At 39.5% G+C, this 20,081-nt stretch overlaps 1 protein-coding gene across 2 annotated transcripts in view; it reads right to left on the bottom strand.

Annotated features, from left to right (window-relative positions):
• The window catches only part of LOC122542575 (furin), a 105,472-nt gene that overhangs the window by 41,351 nt on the left and 44,040 nt on the right, over positions 1-20,081 (bottom strand). For both annotated transcript variants that reach the window (XM_043680489.2, XM_043680487.2), the window contains exon 2: positions 5,009-5,107. In XM_043680489.2, coding sequence (XP_043536424.1) covers positions 5,009-5,107 — 99 coding nt within the window. The remainder of the gene's footprint in view (positions 1-5,008; positions 5,108-20,081) is intronic.

Here is a 20,081-nt window from a genome sequence, read left to right as displayed (position 1 = left end):
TAGTTGCATAGCCAATATCTGCTGGCTTTATCCTTCTTGGTGCAGCAGATTGCAGGTTTGGAAGGTGGTATCAAAAGAATCTTGGTGAGTTGCTACTGTGCATCTTGTAAATGGTAGACACTATTGCCATTGTGCATCAGTGGTAGAGGGAGAAAATGTTGACGGTGGAGGACAAAGTGCCAATCAAGTGCATCAGTAGAAAATGAGGACGGCAGGTGCTTCAGAATCAGAGTCGAAAGAGTGGCACTGGAAAAGCAAAGCATGTCAGGCAGCATTCAAAGAGCAGCACTGCTGACGTTTCAGGCATAAGCCCATCATCAAGAATGTGGAGGGGTAAGGAGGATGAGAAATAAATATGGAGATGGGGTGGGCGTGTGTGGAAGGCAATAGGTGGATGCAGGAGGGAGGTAATTGTGATAGGTTAGTGGGGAGGGTGCAGCGGATAGGTGGGAGGAAGATGGACAGGTAGGACAGGTGAAGAGAGTGGTTGGGGGGGGGGGGGGGGGGGGCAAGATTTGGAAACTGGTGAGATTGATGCTGCTGTCGTGTTGTTGAAGGGTCCCAAGGCGGAAGATGAATAATTTTTCCTCCAGTTGGTGAGTGGCTTTGATTTGTTGTTGGAGGCAGCTCAGGACGTGCATGCCCTTGGGTAGTGGGATGGGGGAGTTGAAGTGGTCAGCCACAGGGTGGTGGGGTTGTGTGGTGCATGTCCCCCAGAGATGTTCCCTGAAACACTCCATGAGTTGTCGTCCTGTCTCACCAATGTAGAGGAGGCCACATATCAAGAGCAACAGATGCAGTAGATGAGGTGGGTTGGTGTGCAGGAAAATCTCTGCCGAAGTGAAAAGATCCTTTGGGGCTCTGGACGGAAGTGAGGGGGAAAACCAAGTGGATTGCTTTGTGCTGGATGGTGGAGAGTTTCTTGTGTTGTTGGAGCTGCACCCATACAAACAAATGGACAGTATTCCATCACACTTTTGACTTATGCCTTGTAGATGAAGATTTTGAGAAGTCAGGAGGAGAACTCAGACGACTGACTGTGTGGAGTTTGCACGTTCTCCCCGTGTCTGCGTGGGTTTCCTCCGGGGGCTCCGGTTTCCTCCCACAGTCCAAAGATGTGCAAGTCAGGTGAATTGGCCATGCTAAATTGCCCGTAGTGTTAGGTAAAGGGGTAAATGTAGGGGTATGGGTGGGTTACGCTTCGGCGGGTCGGTGTGGACTTGTTGGGCCGAAGGGCCTGTTTCCACACTAAGTAATCTAATCTAATCTAATTCCCAGCTTCTGACCTGTTATTGTAAACACATCTATATGGCTGTGCCAGTTCAGTTTCTGATTAGAATGCTGATACTTGGGATTAATTGACTTTTTAATGGCACTACCATTAAAAGGCTAATGGTTAGATTCTCTTGATGGAGGTGATGATTGCCTGGCACCTGTCAGCAAAAATCTGCCTAAGCCTGAACCTTGTCCAGGTTTTACTGCATTTTAACACAGACCGCTTTAGTGTTTGTGAAGGTACAACTGATGAAGGGCATTATGCAACCACCTACAAACATCCCCAACTTCTGATTTTATGATGTAAGGAAGGTAATTGCTGAATTAGCTGAAGACAGTTAAGCTGAGAACGTTACCTTTGAGGAATTCATGTAGCAACATGCTGGGATTGAGATTATTGGCCTCAGAAATGACACATTTTCCTTTGAGATGGATAGGATTTCAACCAGTAGGCAGTTTCTCCCAGCAATTCCAGATTTATTAAGACTCCTCAATGCCAAACTCATTCAAGTGCCGCTTTTAGGCAAGGGCAGTCACTCTCACCTTAGTCCTTTGGTCCATGTTTTAGTAAGGCTGGATTAAGATCAGGTGCTTGGTGGGCCTGGCAGAACCCAACTTAGTGTCAATGCAATTATTCCCTTGCCACTGTTTGATTCGCTCAATGGCATGGTCGAAAGTCCCTTCCCATTGCTTGACTGACCATTAAACAGTACACTGATGGGGAGATAATTGGTTTGATTGGATTTGTCCTGTTTACATACATAGGACATAGTTGGGCAATTTTCCACATAGCCAGGGAGATGCTGGTGTTAATGCTGTACTGAAACAACTTGGCTAGGGGCATGCCTGAAGAAGGGCTCATGCCCGAAATGTCGATTCTCCTGCTCCTTGGATGCTGCCTGACCTGCTGCGCTTTTCCAGAAACACATTTTTCAGCTCTGATCTCCAGCATCTGCAGTCCTCACTTTCTCCCAGGGGCATGACCAATTCTGAGATGCAGGTCTTCAGTCTTATTGCCCAAATAAGGCAGGGCTCAAAATCTTATTCACATACTAAATTGTTGCGAACCTTCAAAAGAAGATTCTCCATAAATCCTCAATACAGCACATCTAAGAAAAAGGTACTATACATGGCTAAACTTGTAAAGTGGTTATTTCTCTCAAAAGGGATAAAATGTTTACCTACATTCAATCTGAACATCCCAGAATAATCTTTCGAAGACGGTTGTGCGGTTGAACACTATATGTTCAACACTCCCAAGATACAACTGGTTAAATGGCTGCTTTCAATGCGAGGAGAAAGTGAGGACTGCAGATGCTGGAGATCAGAGCTGAAAATGTGTTGCTGGAAAAGTGCAGCAGGTCAGGCAGCATCCAAGGAACAGGAGAGTCGACGTTTCGGGCATAAGCCCTTCTTCAGGAATGAGGAAAGTGTGTCCAGCAGGCTAAGATAAAAGGTAGGGAGGAGGGACTTGGGGGAGGGGCGTTGGAAATGCGATAGGTGGAAGGAGGTCAAGGTGAGGGTGATAGGCCGGAGTGGGGTGGGGGCGGAGAGGTCAGGAAGATGATTGCAGGTTAGGAAGGTGGTGCTGAGTTCGAGGGATATGACTGAGACAAGGTGGGGGGAGGGGAAATGAGGAAACTGGAGAAATCTGAGTTCATCCCTTGTGGTTGGAGGGTTCCTAGGCGGAAGATGAGGCGCTCTTCCTCCAAGCGTCGTGTTGCTATGGTCTGGCGATGGAGGAGTCCAAGGACCTGCATGTCCTTGGTGGAGTGGGAGGGGGAGTTGAAGTGTTGAGCCACAGGGTGGTTGGGTTGGTTGGTCCGGGTGTCCCAGAGGTGTTCTCTTGCGGAACGTTTCAGAGAACACCTCTGGGACACCCGGTCCAACCAACCCAACCACCCCGTGGCTCAACACTTCAACTCCCCCTCCCACTCCAAGGACATGCAGGTCCTTGGACTCCTCCATCGCCAGACCATAGCAACACGACGCTTGGAGGAAGAGCGCCTCATCTTCCGCCTAGGAACCCTCCAACCACAAGGGATGAACTCAGATTTCTCCAGTTTCCTCATTTCCCCTCCCCCCACCTTGTCTCAGTCATATCCCTCGAACTCAGCACCACCTTCCTAACCTGCAATCATCTTCCTGACCTCTCCGCCCCCACCCCACTCCGGCCTATCACCCTCACCTTGATCTCCTTCCACCTATCGCATTTCCAACGGCCCTCCCCCAAGTCCCTCCTCCCTACCTTTTATCTTAGCCTGCTGGACACACTTTCTTCATTCCTGAAGAAGGGCTTATGCCCGAAACGTCGATTCTCCTGTTCCTTGGATGCTGCCTGACCTGCTGCGCTTTTCCAGCAACACATTTTCAGCTCTGCTTTGAATGCGAGCCAAGCAGAGAGTACTAGAATTTACAACTCTGCTCAAGCAGTTCTATACCCAAGATTTGAACTGCCAGCCTGCATTTCAAATTAAATTGTACATGAAATGGACTGATGTCAGAAAAAGCGTGTTAAGCCTGCAGATATTGCATACAAGTCCACAAGCTTTGATCAGAAACTTAAATGCACAAGCAGAATTCAGATTCAGTGTTCACAATTAGTCCAGTACTGTTAAAAAAAACAGAAGTTGGAAGAAATGCACTTTGAAGACTACATTATCACCTTGAAAGCTCAGTGTATAACAACTGGTGCTACTAAAATAGAAGTTCCAAGATTCTCTTCTGCTTCTCAATGGAATCTGAGGAATTAGCAAGGAGTGGAATCAGCACAGGAGTGGAATCTGAGCTTCTTGTTTGTCTGCACTCCTGCACATACAATCTTGGTCCCACCCAAAAGAAACAAACAAGCTCAGTCGGTTCAGCTCATATTAGGTAAAAACAATGACTGCAGATGCTGGAAACCAGATTCTGGATCAGTGGTGCTGGAAGAACACAGCAGTTCAGGCATCTTCCGAGGAGCAGTAAAATCGACGTTTTGGGCAAAAGCCCTTCATCAGGAGGGCTTTTGCCCGAAACGTCGATTTTACTGCTCCTCGAATGCTGCCTGAACTGCTGTGTTCTTCCAGCACCACTAATCCAGCTCATATATTCCCAAGCTGAATTTTGTTTTTCTCTATAACTGACTTCAGGTTCTGAATGACTGTTAGCAGGTCTCAGACACCAAAACCAGTCTGGCAATTAGAGCTAGTAAATCCAGTTCAAGGCACTAAAAAATTAGGCTTCTGAAACAAACAATCGGACCGACTAATTCAGGGATTTTAAGTACATATGCTGAGCTTATTAACTAGTCAATTTAGGGGAAGATTATTGAAGGTCTTTTGATACTTCAGATAAATTGCATATACTGCATTATCATTGTCGACCCACTGTCATTAATTGAAAATAAAGGCCGGTAAACCAAGATATTCTCTTTTGTCATACTGACTACTTATGTTATAGCAGAACAAATGAAAAAATAACAGTTGTGTTCCTCTGCAACCTCGTGTTATGGAAAACCACTACAGAAAATCGGACCCTAGAAGATCACTAATAGAAAAATCACTACCTGTTCAGTCGAAAGTTCACATTATCCAAACAACGTTCACAATTCATCAATCGTGCTAGTCAATTTGCGCTGACAAAAGGCGCATTATAGCAGTACGACCTACAGCCAAAAATGGCCATTTCTACTGATTGCTGAGGTCTATTTCACTGTAGGAGAATTGCAATTCAAGCCCGATCCTGAACATACCTGAGGATCCTGTCGCAGTTTATTCTGATGATGCACATGTTGACTCAATGATCGTTTCATCACGCCCATATGCCGAAAATGATAATAATCATCAAAAATCTGCAAAACAGAAACACAAGGCTTATTAGTACATACAATAACTATTAAAAATATCACGTCTATTAAGTCAAACGAAAGGAATGTTCCTGAAAAAGAAAAAGCATGTTTTATGTAATACATAAGGCACAAGACTCCTTCAGAGTCACAACAAAGATCTCAGCCTTCCTCTAACTGTAGCCTTTTGAGCAACCCCAATCCTAATTACTTCATCAATGGCAGCTGTAGCATCAGCTGCCAAGGGTCTAATCTCTGGAATGCCCTTCCTAAACCTCAGATTCTCCCTCCTATTTTAAGTTGCTTCTTAAAACTAACTACTAAATTTTTGGCCATCTGCCCCAGTATCTCTGAATTTGGCTCAGTATATTTTTGCCTTATAATTCTTCTGTGAAGAAACCGGAGACATTTTATTACATTAACACTGTACATAAATGAAACTGTGCTGATAACAATTTGATTTCAGCTGAGTTAGTTGATCTTATTCAGAACAATATGGTTCTACACATGGTTGCAGTACCATAAAGTTGAGTCTTCAAAGCAAACTTGCAATCTCACAGAATAAGAATTTAAATTTTATAATGACACATACAAACACAAGAATAAGGAACAGACCAGTTCGCCCCTCAAGCCTACTGCACTATTCAATAAGACCATTACTGATCCAATTGCAGCCGAAGTCCAAATTCCTGGATACCTCTGATATTCTAAGGCTCCCTTGTTAATCATTTGTCCTTACCTTAAAATTATTCAATGACCCATGTTCCACTTCTTTCTGGGGTAGAACATTCCACAGACTGTCAATGTCTGTTTTTAAAAAAACTCTTCTCATCTCAGTCTTACATAAGACTGCTTATTTACACTGTGTAGTTTCCAAATGCTCAATAGTAAAATTTACCAAATCACAATACACTTAACATGCAGGATTTTTTTCAGAATACAGTCAGTCATCTTAAACTTTATGACAGACATACAGCAAACCTTTCCCTCACTTGGTGAAGTCCACAACTATTGCGATGGGTACATCACTCGAGCAGCCAATTTGTTGCTGCAGTAAGGGTGGCAGGTTATTTGACTATCAAGAGATTCACAGCAACCCTCATCCAATCCTTACTTTATTCAAACCCAACTAGTACTGTTTCTCTCCACAGGTTAAAATTATAAGGATAATTATAACTACAATCCTAAATCTGCAACCCCACCAGTTAAGTGAGCAAACAATTTGACAAATGGTGCTTAATGTCAGGAAGTGCTAAGTCATGCGCTTTGGTATACAGAATCAAAAGGAAGACTTAGTTAAATGGAAAGACTTCCCAAAAATATGCAAGGATCAGAATATTTTTGTGCACAAACACAAAAAGTTAGCATGGAAGTAAAAGACAAATGGAATTTATTGATAAAAGGTTTGGAGTTTAAAAATAGGGAAAAGTCTTTTTAAAACTCTACACGGTGTCAATCAGGCAGAACTTGGAGTAGAGTGTACCCATAGAGTTGTATCGTCTTCAGCCTATTGTAGTCAAAAATAACCACTTATGCATGTTTAAATATTTCTTAAATGTTGAGGATTTCTGCATCTATAACTTCATTGAGTTCCAGATTCCCAACACCCCGAAAGTTGAAAACCTTTTCCTCTCAGGTCCTCTATCTCTTCTGCCCCTTAACTTAATTTTAATCTCGGTCCTTGGTCATCAATCCTTCCGTTAAGGGGATATGTTTCTTCCCGTCTACCCTGTCTAGTGAAGAATGAATGCGCTGACATAGAGGTAGTTCAAAATAGATTCGCTAGGCTGATTCCTGGGATGCCAGGGTTGATTTATCAAATACAGTTAAACAGATTACTTGCTTTTATTTGCTAGAGTGTTGAGAAGAATGACAGGTGATCTTAATGAAGCATACATGATTCTGAAGGGGTTTGACAGGGTTCGTATTGAGATGTTTCCACGAATGGGGTTTCTCAAACTCGGAGGGAGCATAGTTACAGAACAAGGGAACGTGCATTTAAAACCAAGATGCATAGAAATTTCTTCTCTTAGCGGGTAGCAAATGTTTGGAATTCTCTATCCCAGACAGTTGTAGAAGGTGGAGCAGAGAGTATATTTAAAGAGGAGATCGCTAAGATTTGTGAAATATCAGGGAGTCAGTAGCTATGATGAACTAACAAAAAAGGTGAGGTTTGGGGCAAAATCAGCCATGACCTTACTGAATAATGGGGTAAATTTGAGGGGCTAAAGATCAGCCAAAATGATAGATTTGAAATTGAACTGGGTAAGATATATATGGATTTCAGCCAAATTAATTAGGTCCATTAAGGAGCTGATAGATTATTTTTTCAAAATGGTGCCTTTTCCCCTCCAAGCAGAGATAAAACTAATGAGCTTGTGTAAAAACAGCTGGACATAACTGGACGGCATAAAACAGGTATGAATCAGCTTGGATCCAACAGAGCTCCTGGATAATCAAATATGTTTCTACTTGATCAGTTTATAAATGGCATAGTAAACCAGACAAGCAACAAATGCTGCTTTAAAAAATATACCCACATGCGCACAGACGTTCTTTTTTTTATACACACCAAACCATTTCAACAGGTTTCCTTCGATGGTATAGTTAGTACATATGCTGTAACAGAACCATATTAGATGGAAAGGTTTCAGGTTAAATTAAAAGTGCTTGAGTTTAAAGATACCTACTGGGGTAATATCAGCAATTGGCCCTATATCTTTCAAGAATGGGGGAACAAAAGTGAATTTGAATTCAACCTTATGCTAATCACAACTCCCCATGCCTCACCCCCAAACAAAAAACATATTCTGCACTCAGAGCAGGATTCACATTTGTATGTTACCTATTTCTTAGTACAGTTATCTTGGTGTCTTGTCTCGTTGTCCACATTCCTGCATATTACAAGCGCTCCCAAATACGCTAGTCACCAAATACTTTTGAGCTCTTTGCCATGTGTACAGCCAGTAAAATCTCTCTTGAAAAACTGCACTTTGTTGAATATGCAGTGTTAACAAAGCAGAATGCAACAATAAATAAATTAAGTGCCTAAATATTTAGCAGCAGGAAAGACATTCACCAACTTGCCTGATAGTCCAGCTGAAGCATTTCCCAGTGAAGAATTGCGACTGGGGTGCAAACCCAGAAGACAACCAACGTGCATTATGCTAGATCCTATCCAGTATGACCAACAGCCTCATGGAAGGCAGGCAGCATCAGGGGAAGTGTGTGAAAACCCAAAGACGATACTTGAGTAAGATTTACAATATGAATTGAATGAAATGATTCAATTAGTTTGTCAGGGGTTACCATTTACTATATACATGGATAGTGAGCTAAAGATTCTGGTTTTATGTGGGTGTAAGTGATTCACAATGATATCAGAAACAAGGTTGTGATGGTCTGCAGCTGACTCTAATACTTAAAATATGAAGTGACTGAACAATTACTCAGCCCTTCACTGATTCAAACTATTTTTACAGCCTGACAGCACTTTACAGTTCAGTACTTGCACTGAAGTATCTAATAAACCTCAAATTGAAAAAGTTGAATAAATAAAATTATAATATCACTTTTTCTGGGAAGGTGGCCCTGGAATAGAGTTGAGAGTGTTGTTCTGAAAAAACACAGCTGGTCAGGCAGCATCCGAGGCACTGGAATAGACCCTGACCACACTGGGAAGTGTCTGAGCCATACAGGGGGCTTTAATTTTTTATAAAGGTAAACTCTGCTGAAGGGCCAGTGTGGCACAATGATAGTGTCCCTACCCCTGGATTTGGAGACCCAGGTTCAAGTCTCAGCTGTTGCAAAAAGGTGTGTAATAACATTCCTAAACAGGCTGATTAAATTTTTAAAAACCCTTACTACACAATATTCTTAGAATTTATGAAATTTGCAACAATTAGCTTCACAGAACTTACAAAATGACCTTGCAGTAATTCTATCTCTAGTAGCATATTTAGGGCAAAAAAGAGTTATATTCAGTTGCAAGCAAAGTATTTAATTAGCATGTGTAATTAAGGGTTTAAACTTTTTAATAGATAACATGCATGTAATGGAAATTGTGGAGTGATGAGCAAGGATTCAATCTGAGCAATAATATAGAGCTGTCAATGTCAGTGTTAGATCAAATATATAGAGTTGTACCTGCTTTATTCTCCTTTAAAGACAGAAATCACGTCACAATTTGCACAATTGCAGGTGAAAATGTTCCCCCCACCCTTACTATATCCAGAGTAATTCTCAATCTCCCGATTCTAGGATCTGAATATTTGTAAAACATTGTAGGTTTCTTGACTCCTACTCTCTCCCTGAAAGCCCCTTCCATAAACATGGCTGTCTGACAGCAGACTGAAAAAAAGTTTCATTATTCTGAATATCCAATCCCTAATCTACTAAGTTTCTTTAAAATATCCAGACATATGCTCAAATATCTATATCATCCTTTTAAAGATGAAATCCTCAAATTACTTCTGTATTTTCTCATATCTCAGACCAAACATTCAGAAGGAAAGCAGCCTCAAGGCTCTTCCCTGTCTTCAACACTTGTACATCTTCTGTTCCTCAACCAAAGTTACACAGCACTTGTGGTATAGTCAGCAGAACACAACACATTTTAAATCTAAAAGGAGAAGTAATTTTCCCACTAAATTAACAAGACTTGACAGGCCTAAATGATGTCATGCAAGTTTCAATTACATGTAAAAACATGAGATAGAATACTTTACATACATTGATTGTACACGCAAGCAACACTTTGCACATATTGATCCTAATGAGAGTAGGATCAAATGGCACCTGCAACCAGCAGTTATAACTTCTTGGATTTTTATTTTTATAAAAAATTCAAAGCAGTATCAATATTTTGTTTTAAATATCAACAATATACATTTAAACAGCACACAAAGTAATACAAAAACTAAAAGGCACTTCACAAGAGCATTTTGAAACAATTCAACATGTTCAGAGAAGCTATTATCCTTGGCAACCAAAAGCATGGGCAAAGGTAGAATTTTCAGGAGTGCCTTCAAGGAGAGAAAGGGAAAAAATGGTATTCCAGAATTTAGGGCTACACTGTTTGAACACTCAGCAACTAAGACCAGGAAGAAAATGTTATCAGAAGCCCTCATTTGTAAGACGAGCTCATTGTTCTTCCAGTGCTCTCTATATACACAGCCTATTTCACAACAATTGTTGATTGCACTAATTTTCCTAATTAAAATAACTTCTAAACAAACACTTCAGTCAACTTCATTCAGTTTAGTAATCTTAGCATATGCGTTTTTTTAAAAAAAGCAGACCCATGAATAGATTCAAGTTCCAAAATGTGTCATTTGAAGTTATGAATAAATCCCAACATTTTGAAGCTACCATTTAAAATGCAAACAGTTGAAGTATTGAAATGCTACATTGGTCTATATCAATTTATATAGTGAATAACTTTAGAAAAATTGAAGCATTAGCAATTTTTAAATGTCAGCAAGAGATGTTGAATGTTAGCAATAAATTTTAAAATCTGGTGGCTATTTTGGCGACACATTAGGCTTCAAATTTACAATAATTATGTAGTTGATGTAAATACCTTAAATAAAAATTTGGGTAGAAAAATTGAGTTTCTATTAAAAAATCATACTTTTAGACAAACTGTATATAATCAGCCATTTTGGAAAGGTTTAAGATTTTCAAGTACTTGATGAACAGAGATGGATTACAAACATGTTATTGAAGGTTTGAGGTTAACATGTTTGCTTTGGAGTGAAATAACTCTTGGGACTCACCACTGCCCATTTGTTTTGCATTATTTAACCTTAAATCACCCATCATTACCTTTTGTGGATCTATTTGATTTAAAAATGCTTATCACCTCCCAGATTTAATGATTCCTGAAGAAGGGCTTATGCCCGAAACGTCGATTCTCCTCTTCCCTGGATGCTGCCTGACCTGCTGCGCTTTTCCAGCAACACATTTCCAGCTCTGATCTCCAGCATCTGCAGACCTCACTTTCTCCTTAATGTTTTCATCCCCAACCCACACAGGTTTAATGCCCAGTAGAGAGTCTAAAATTGCATTTTAGCTAAGTTAAACATCCCCCTCTAGTCTGGACAGTACTACAGCCTTTTTAACACTTAATTCTTGATTATGGGAAAGTATGAACAGTTAACTTGATTATCCATTTAGAAAACCAAGAATTCTATGTTAAGGAATAAGAATTGCAGCATCTGGGAGGTAGAATCATTTCCAAGTGGAAGCTTCTCGCCAGGACTAGAATACATAATCTAAGATTAGTGTCATACAAAGTAAGACTGCATTGGCATAGACACCATTATTCAAATTAAACTTCAAATTGCCCACCTTGAAGCTTTTAAAAGATATTCCCCCAGTATTTTTCCAAAATTAATTCAACAAATATCTGCAAATACACTAACTAGTTATACAGCCAACATGTCACTTGTGAACTCTCAGTGCACAAACTGGTTAGTGTTTCCCTAACTAAAAACCATAATTATGCTTTGAAAGCGATTCTTTGAGTCAAATAGTTCGGCACTCTGGCACTCACTTAGCATGACTAGCACAGTACAAATCTAGTTTCTTTGGAAGTTATATACATATTTACCTTTTGTAAATTTATTTCAACTTTAGATGAGAAGGCATTGTAATAAGCAACTGCACGCAGAGTTGGTCTCAAATACAAGCCTCAGGTTCAGAATAATTTGTCAATAACAATGTTTACAGGCCTCAATTTTCTCAATTCCCATAATACCTAAATTGCGTTCATATAGTGTACACTAATTTAGTAGATATGTCAGCTTGTTCATATTATTGAACCACTTATGGTACAAAGGCAGATCTGTACACGTATGTAGATTATTGGTTATACCAGGATCTAGGCCTGTGACTCCAGCTTTTGATTGGACTCTGCACAGTGCACTGCGCCAGCCTGCAGCATTTGCGCTGCAGGCTGTATTTGAACTCATTGCTCCACATTGTTGCAATAAACCCACAAGGCAACTTTCAAACAAAAATTCAAACAAAATCAATATGGTGAAATAAAGAGATTCCATAAACTCTAGGAGATCGTAACTTCTCAAATACATTTTCCTACCAGTTATGAAATCAATTGCAGCTGTGAATCTACTATAATGAGCCACTGATTCAAACCACCTTCATCAATGCTCCACTAAAAAAAGCTTCAAGTTCAATATCTGGCTGGCAAATTAAACAATCTGCACATTCAGCCAAAAATATACCACGATTACTAAGGACAAAGAGACAATCTGGACCTTAGTTAATTACATTTTTTTAATATAACTTTCAATTAAATTTGCCGGTTAGCAAGTCTGAAATGACTCTCAAGGTTGCAATTTACAAATTAGGCCTACTATGACACATGATGCATGTGGTGTATTGTTGTTAGTAGGCAACCTGGTTTCAAAAAGGAGCTGGAAAAATAGATTTTACTTTTCAGTTCAGTGAAGGTGACCTTTTTGTTTAAAAAAAAGCAAGCAGCAAAACCATTTTGAGCAGTGAACCTGCATAGTTTCTCCAAGTGAGCATGTGATTTAAAGATTCTCAATTACCTGGGATATTAATTGCTGAAATAACATAAAATTGAGTTTTATCATACAGAAAGAGATTGCCAGAGGCCACTGGGCAGTTCATGTTGGATGAATAGTCATCTTAGCAGTAGAGCAATTATTTCATTAATGAAGTCTCCAGACTGTCAGAATTGAAAGTCTCCAGGTCAATGGAACTGAAACATCTTAAAATTCCACCCCCCACCAAACAAATGAGGAGGGACAGTCTCAACTGATGAATAACTAAATCCCTGATTGATATCTGTGCAGCTCAACGTGAAGCCAGTAGATATCCAATGCTGACTTCTGTGGACAGGTAGTGTAATGGTCTCTGCCCATAGATTTTACCCATAAATACTGGAGGATGCAGGCCAAGCCAGAGGCCTGGAGGAGCATGCAGCACACTAGCTGAGGTAACTGCAGTGACTTTCAAGTCAGAAATTAGTAAAGTACTAGTAGATGTAAATGTTGGTATGACATGCTGCTCACTAAATAGGATTTACATCATTATTCAGACCTGGGATGGAAAAAAAAAGTTTCTTCAACAAAAACCTTGTTTAATGAATCTTGCCAATTGACACTGTATTGTCCATGTCATTTAGAGGCTAGAAAATCCAATGTCGTGCTCCTCTTCAAGTAGGACCATGGTATCTTTAACATTCTTATGGTGCTGGCAGATGTGATTTCTAATAAATATTTGACATGTGATAAAGCAGAACTCCCTCAGTGTTGCCCTGAAACATGAATCTCAAGTGGGGCTTGACCTCGGATTCATGAGCGCCACCACCAATTGAGCAAGCACAACACTACAAATGAAAGCAAGACAATTGTGGGAGGAAATTTTAAAAGGTCCTTGAAAATAATGAGCTAGAAAAGAGCACACTGAACTAAATCTTCATTTCTAAACAGTGAGTATAGAAAGCAGCTATGTGAGAGAGAAAATTCAGCGTAGAGTAAAAAGGGAAAATAGATAGACTTGAGAATATAAAGACTGATACGTTGTCAGAGGCTTGTCTAACTTGTTTATAATTCATACAATGCGTTTATTTCAGATTAGATGGTCTTGTATTTGAAGTGTAGCCAACTGTTGCTTTAGAAGATTAAAAACTTAATAAATTTCTAAAAGATGTGACATTTTGTGTGACCACTGATTAGTTTCCTTGAAAAAAACAACTGTACAATCATAAGAACACATACCTAGGGTGTCACAGGGGAAGATATTACTATTACAGTGCAGCATCTCTCAGGCAGGCAGTTAAGGGTTTGGATTAACATTTTATTGTAAATGGAAAGCATTTGTGAATTAAATGCAAGGAAGACTAGGTAGCATTGAGAAATGAACAATACTTTGGAATCCAGTTCGCAGATTCACCAACGACCAGAGCAGGTGGGGTAGTTAGATGCGAGCCAAGGTTTTAATTCCGTCCAGATAGCACTCACCTTCTATTGGAGCACAGAAGTGCCTATGGCACCAGTTCTTTTCCACACTTGCTATTACATGACCTCTGACAGAATCTGTCAAATTATTGCTAGTTTTGTTTTACTGAGCCCTTCCCCTTCTGAAATTGAATTGAAAGTTAAGATTGAATCTTCCTATCTTCAGCTATCTTCCTATTCCAAACTACAAGTGGTTACTTCACTTGATATGCTTTCCTCACTGTTAAGCTTTTTCAAGAGTTAAGATCTACAGCTATAGCCAAAGCCAGATTAATGTGTTCAATGTTAGATGTTAAATTTTTTTTTAATTAGTTATAAACAAATTTTGCAAATTCTTTTCCACTATTCCAAATGCATAAGATACTGCAATTGTGATCTTCGCTTATCAACACTTTCAATTGCTATGTTTATTCAGGAAATATTTTATAAAGCACTCACAAAGAATGAATAGAAATTTAAAAGATTGCAACTGGACTTTTAATGTAAAGGAAAAAATCAAGTTATATAGTGAGTTCACAATTCATTAACCACCTGAGCAGAATAGACCTTTAATTGCCAAGTTGCTCCAACACAAAATTAAACAAACTTGAAAGGGTTCAAAAAAGATTTACAAGGATGTTGCCAGGTTTAGAGGATTTGAGCTGTGGGGAGACGCTGAATATGCTGGGGCTGTTTTCCCTGGAGTGTCGGAGGCTGAGGGGTGACTTTATAGAAGTTATAAAATGGAGAGAGGTATGGATAGGATAATTAGACAAGGTGGGTTGTGGTCCAGAACTAGAGGACATAGGTTTAGAGTGAGGGGGGAAATATTTAAAAAGGAACATAAGGGGCAACTTTTTCATGCAGAGGATGGTGCATGTATGGAATGAGCTGCCAGAGGAAGTGGTTAAAAGGCATCTGGATGCATATAATAATAAGAGCAGGTGCGAGGGATATGGGCCAAGTGCTGGCAAATGGGACTAGATTAATTTAGGATATCTGGTCAGCACGAATGAGTTGGTCCAAAGGATCTGTTTTCATGCTGTACATCTCTACGACTAATTCTCTCTCCTTCAGCATACAATTCTTTGGTCAGGCCTCAAATCCTTCCGTCTATTCAATCTTTCATTGCTTCTGAGACTTTTAACATTCAGGATTGTCATCTAACCAGATTATCTCCACCTCTCCTTTGTTAGTTTTTTTGAAAGTATTGTTCTGTTACGGGCCTCAGGAATCATCTAAGTTTAGCACAGGAAATATTAGTCTTAAAAATGTAAGTTGGGAAATCAAATGCCGAGTGGCTGACACAATTATAATTTTGCAATTGGACGCCAAGTCTATTTCATTGCACAACCCTTCTCCACCCACAACCTATGTTTTAGCCCACTGTTCAGGTCTGAACAACTTTGGTCTTCCTTTCAATTATTATATTTGCTTTTCTGATGTCAGAAATCAGAACTCTCATTTCTGTAAACATGCATCAAGCTGAAGGATTAATTCCTTGGAGTGAAAGTCTTTTTGTCCAAATTTTGCACATATTTAACTGACTGCTGATTCTTATTTCCTCAATATTTTCATTTTTTTTACCCTAGCGTCATTTGCACAGAATTCCTTCTTAAAACGGAAACAAACTCATGAAACTTGGAAGCTTGCCTCTCGGTTCACTGCTAAGAAGGTCCAAAGTCGAAATTCTGGTCTCAGTTTCCTGATCCCATGTTGGATGATGCATGGTGTTGCCACTATCGCTGGGAGTAAATTAGCCAGAGTTCCTGCTCATAATCACTGTCTAGTGACCACAGACAAAAGTGTACATGTTGACATTTAAGTAACGGCTATTGTTTTTATTTATCCTGCACCTTTTAAAAAAGAAAAATCCCAAGGCTTCTCATAGGTGAATTATAAAGTTTGACAGCAAGTCATATATGGAGATACTAGATCAGATGACCAAAAGCATTGTCAAAGTGTTAAATTTTTCAGGAACATCTTAAATATGAGATAACAACAACTGGAAGTGGGGAGGTGTAGAAGAGGAATTCCAGAATTTGGAGTTCTAGGTACTCTAAGGTACAGCCATGAATTGTGGTTAAATTATTTGGAATGCACAAGTGGCCAGAATAAGTCTGCACAGATATCATACGGTCAACTACAGTATACCCTTTCCAGCCTCTTCTGGGATATACAGCCTAACGTGCTTAACATTCACTGACAAGCGAAATAAGGAGAACTTCACCATTCTGTATGTGAGACTTGAACCCAATTTTGGTGCAATGAAGTTGAAAAATAGGCAAACAATGCAGCAGAAAAGTTTTAGCAGAAATGCTATTCAAAGATCAAAGGAATGGCTTTTACATTAAGAGCATACTGCATGAAGTAACAGGAGTGGGAGGAGGAAAAGAAGAAAACAGGAGAAAGAATGAGATATCAGGATATACTATTAATTTTCAGTGTTTATCAATTTACTTTAACAAGCCTCAACCAGGCCATGAATAACTTTGGCATCATGACATGTATTCAAAACAAGACATGAGAAATTCATCCAGAGATACGTGTGGGCTGGTGCTCCCCCAATAACACTGCATGGGACATAAAGCTATGAATTTTCTATATTCTTGAATAATTGGAAGACTGGGTGAGGATGTAGGGCTGCTATGCTTTATACAGAACAGCAGTGATGCCGGCTCTGCCATGTTAAGTTCTCAGCTTTGTACTACTTAATCATTCTGTTCATGGGCTTATAAAATGATAATGATTAATTTTCTCAGATTTTCTTTATATATGAAAATGCAGCACTAACTACATTTTCAGACATGTCTGTGCACATTAGAAATGGTGTGACTGAGTCCCACTAACTTTTGGACAATTTGAAATGAGTTATTGCATATGTGGACCTAAACTGATGCAATGAAAACATGCAATGTAATGGACTTTTAACAATACCTATACAACATCACTAAGCTACAAGTACACAATCCTTATCCGAAATTCTGAAAACCGAAAAGCTCCAAAAGTTTGTCGTGGAGTATGGAGCATCATTTTGGTGTGCAAGCAGGTGACCCAATGCCACAGCCACTTGAAACACGCCACTCAGGTGTGATGTGGCGGCGTGGCCCAGCACTGGCAGGCTTCAACTGTGTCTCAACACTCGTACTATTCACACATGGGTCTGCTGTTAGGTTTTCTTTCATTTCACAGTGAAAATGTCAGTTATTCCAAAATCTGAAAAATTCCAAATTCCGAAAAACAACTGACCCCAAGGATTTCAGGTAAGGAATTGTGTACCTGTACTTGCATTTCCCTGAACTCAGGCTGCAGTACATAGTTCGTGGTTACATCAAGTCCAATTCAGCATTAAATTAACACAAATTGCAAGACCTTGCTTCAGTCCATTTTTGTCACTGAACAAGACATCATTACCTGCATGCATCACAGTTTTGCATAATAGCATTGCTAATAGTTTATTTTACCGATCAATTTTAATTAGCTGCATCTGCATGACAAAAAGAAAAAAAAAATCCTACAGACTGAAGATTGTTAAATGCAAAATCTTTTGGCCTTTCAGACTACAGTAGCACCTCGACATACGAACGACCCCGTTCACAAACAAATCGGTTGATGAACAGGATTATACGTAAAATTTTGCTTCAACGTACATACGAAATTCAAGGTACAAACGCAAAAAACCCATGTGCGACCACGTGGTTTCATTGATCTGCTTTGCTACGCGCTTGTTGAACGCAAAAGCTCTCAGGCCTCGCGTGATCTCATTCAGTTCGTCTTTGGCGTGTGCACTGTGAACAGCGTTCGTTGCTACATTCAAGCATTCTTACGCTATCCGAACAATGGGAAAAATTGATTCAGTTCGCGAACTTTTCGGTTCACAAACCGGGTCCCGGAACGGATTAAGTTCATATGTTGAGGCGCTACTGTATAACCAAAACTTCTGTCATCAACTTGAACTATCTTTCTTAATGTCATTCTCCATCACTTGTGAACACAAAGAATTCCTTAGAAGCTTCACCCCACCCTTGAGGGTATAACCTGCAAACTAATAAAATCCAACCGTGCTTCACCTAGCCATTACTCATTGGACAGGCCTATGGATGAGAATGGCGTAGTGTAGGTTAGATGGTCTTCAGATTGGTTTTACAGGGCGACGCAACATAAAAGGCCCAAGGGCCTGTACTGCATTGTAATGTTCTATTGTGTACTTTTACCTGACCCTTGTTGACATTATTTTTTCAACTGAAAAAACATTTTCACCCAAAAACAATACCCATGAATACTTAATGTATAGTACGATCCTCAAAACCTTACATCACTTTAAATTGTTTGGTAACATGGATTACAGATGATGATAGAGATCATGCCTCTGTCAAACTGTACCACAAATACACTAAAATTGGCTATCACTTAAAATGAAAAATATTGCTTAGTTGAAGACTAGGATCAATTCTGAATAAACGTGCATAGAGCTGAACAAGTCACCATCCATACCCATTGTTTCAAAACAAGCTTCAAAAAAGTCATTACCCTTATTCATTTGTGTTTAATGGAAAGAAAAATGTTTAATAACAGATTGTTCACTTCCTATACTGTCAATGGCCACACTGCACATATAAATATAATTTTGCATTACAACTATACATAAACTTTAATTTGATCAAACAACTTTCTTGAGTGACCTGCCCCCCCTCTCAGAATTCACTTACCCCAAGCCCTTTGCCGAACTTTGAAAGTCTGCACAACTGCACACACCACTTACCTACACTTAACTGGTCATGCCTTGGCAATAGATATCCATCTTGTGATTTCAATGTTACAGCGTGGTTGTGCTTTTGCACGGACATCAAGACAAAACCAATCTTTTCAACTGATTTCCAGACTGTGGGCAAAGATCAGATGATGTGAGTGGGGGAAACAAACGCATTTAAATGATGGTAACCCAACTTCACACATCTGCTGGATCATTTAGAAAATAAAGTTACCGATATAGGTGCTTGCCCAAAAAAAAAACAAATGTCTAAAGTGCTGCAAGGTATAGCAACGTCTAGAAGAACAAACGATTCTGGTTTCCAAGTTTACTGGTCTCTATGATAACACCGACCTAATGTTTTAGGTATTTTTTTACAGCCCCTTCACAAATCTAATGTGCATTTTAGGGACATTCAAGCTTTCACTTCAATAGCTAGCATTTTCAGGGCTTTATTCATTAGGCCAACACTGCATTTATTTAGTCTCTTTAACATAGCAAACCAAATTCCCAAGTCCAATGTTTCTTTCTGAACACAGTACTGTTAGTGGTGTCTTCAGTTTGAGTGAATTCAACTTCCTTAGATTCAGCCAGTTTCTCCCATTGCCTATGCGGACAGTGAAAATAAACTAACAGAAGCAGAGAAAATATAATTGTCATGCAAACTTAAGATATTTAAGGCAGCACAACTCAACTACATGATTGCATTATGTTCTGGAAATTACAAAACATCTCAACGTGTCTCAAGTTTTAACGAACCATTAGCACAGTTACAGATAACACTTTCCAAAAAGGGAACTATGTAAGTTTTGACCCCTGACAAAATAGATATTTTAATCTATACTGTTTCAAAACTAACTGTTAAAACTAAGCTCATTATCCCAGTGAAAACACATTCTTGCTAACTGAATTTCAGCCATAAAAACTAGTTTAGTCTTTGTCTTAATCTGAAATATTACTATTTTGCAGAGAACAAAAACTAAGGAATAAATTGCATCAAAATAAATCAGATTATGGGAAGGTGATGAGATAACTCCACATATGTAAAATTGGAAGATAAGCCAGGCTTCTGAGTACATGTGGACAGCTCATGATATTTAACTGCACATTTGTTCCCTTTAAGAGATTCTGATCTGTGAACTTCGATTTGATTCAGACTGTAGTTTTCTCATTCCCCACCCTCTTTAAAATCAGTGCTTAAGTGTCTTTTTAAAAGTGTTGGCTTGTAGTTTTCTGGAGC

This window comes from Chiloscyllium plagiosum, unplaced genomic scaffold, assembly GCF_037043375.1.
Source record: "Chiloscyllium plagiosum isolate Xiang-an unplaced genomic scaffold, Cpla_swu_hap1 HiC_scaffold_42, whole genome shotgun sequence".
Taxonomy (NCBI): domain Eukaryota; kingdom Metazoa; phylum Chordata; class Chondrichthyes; order Orectolobiformes; family Hemiscylliidae; genus Chiloscyllium; species Chiloscyllium plagiosum.
This window is presented reverse-complemented; position numbering and strand designations above follow the sequence as displayed.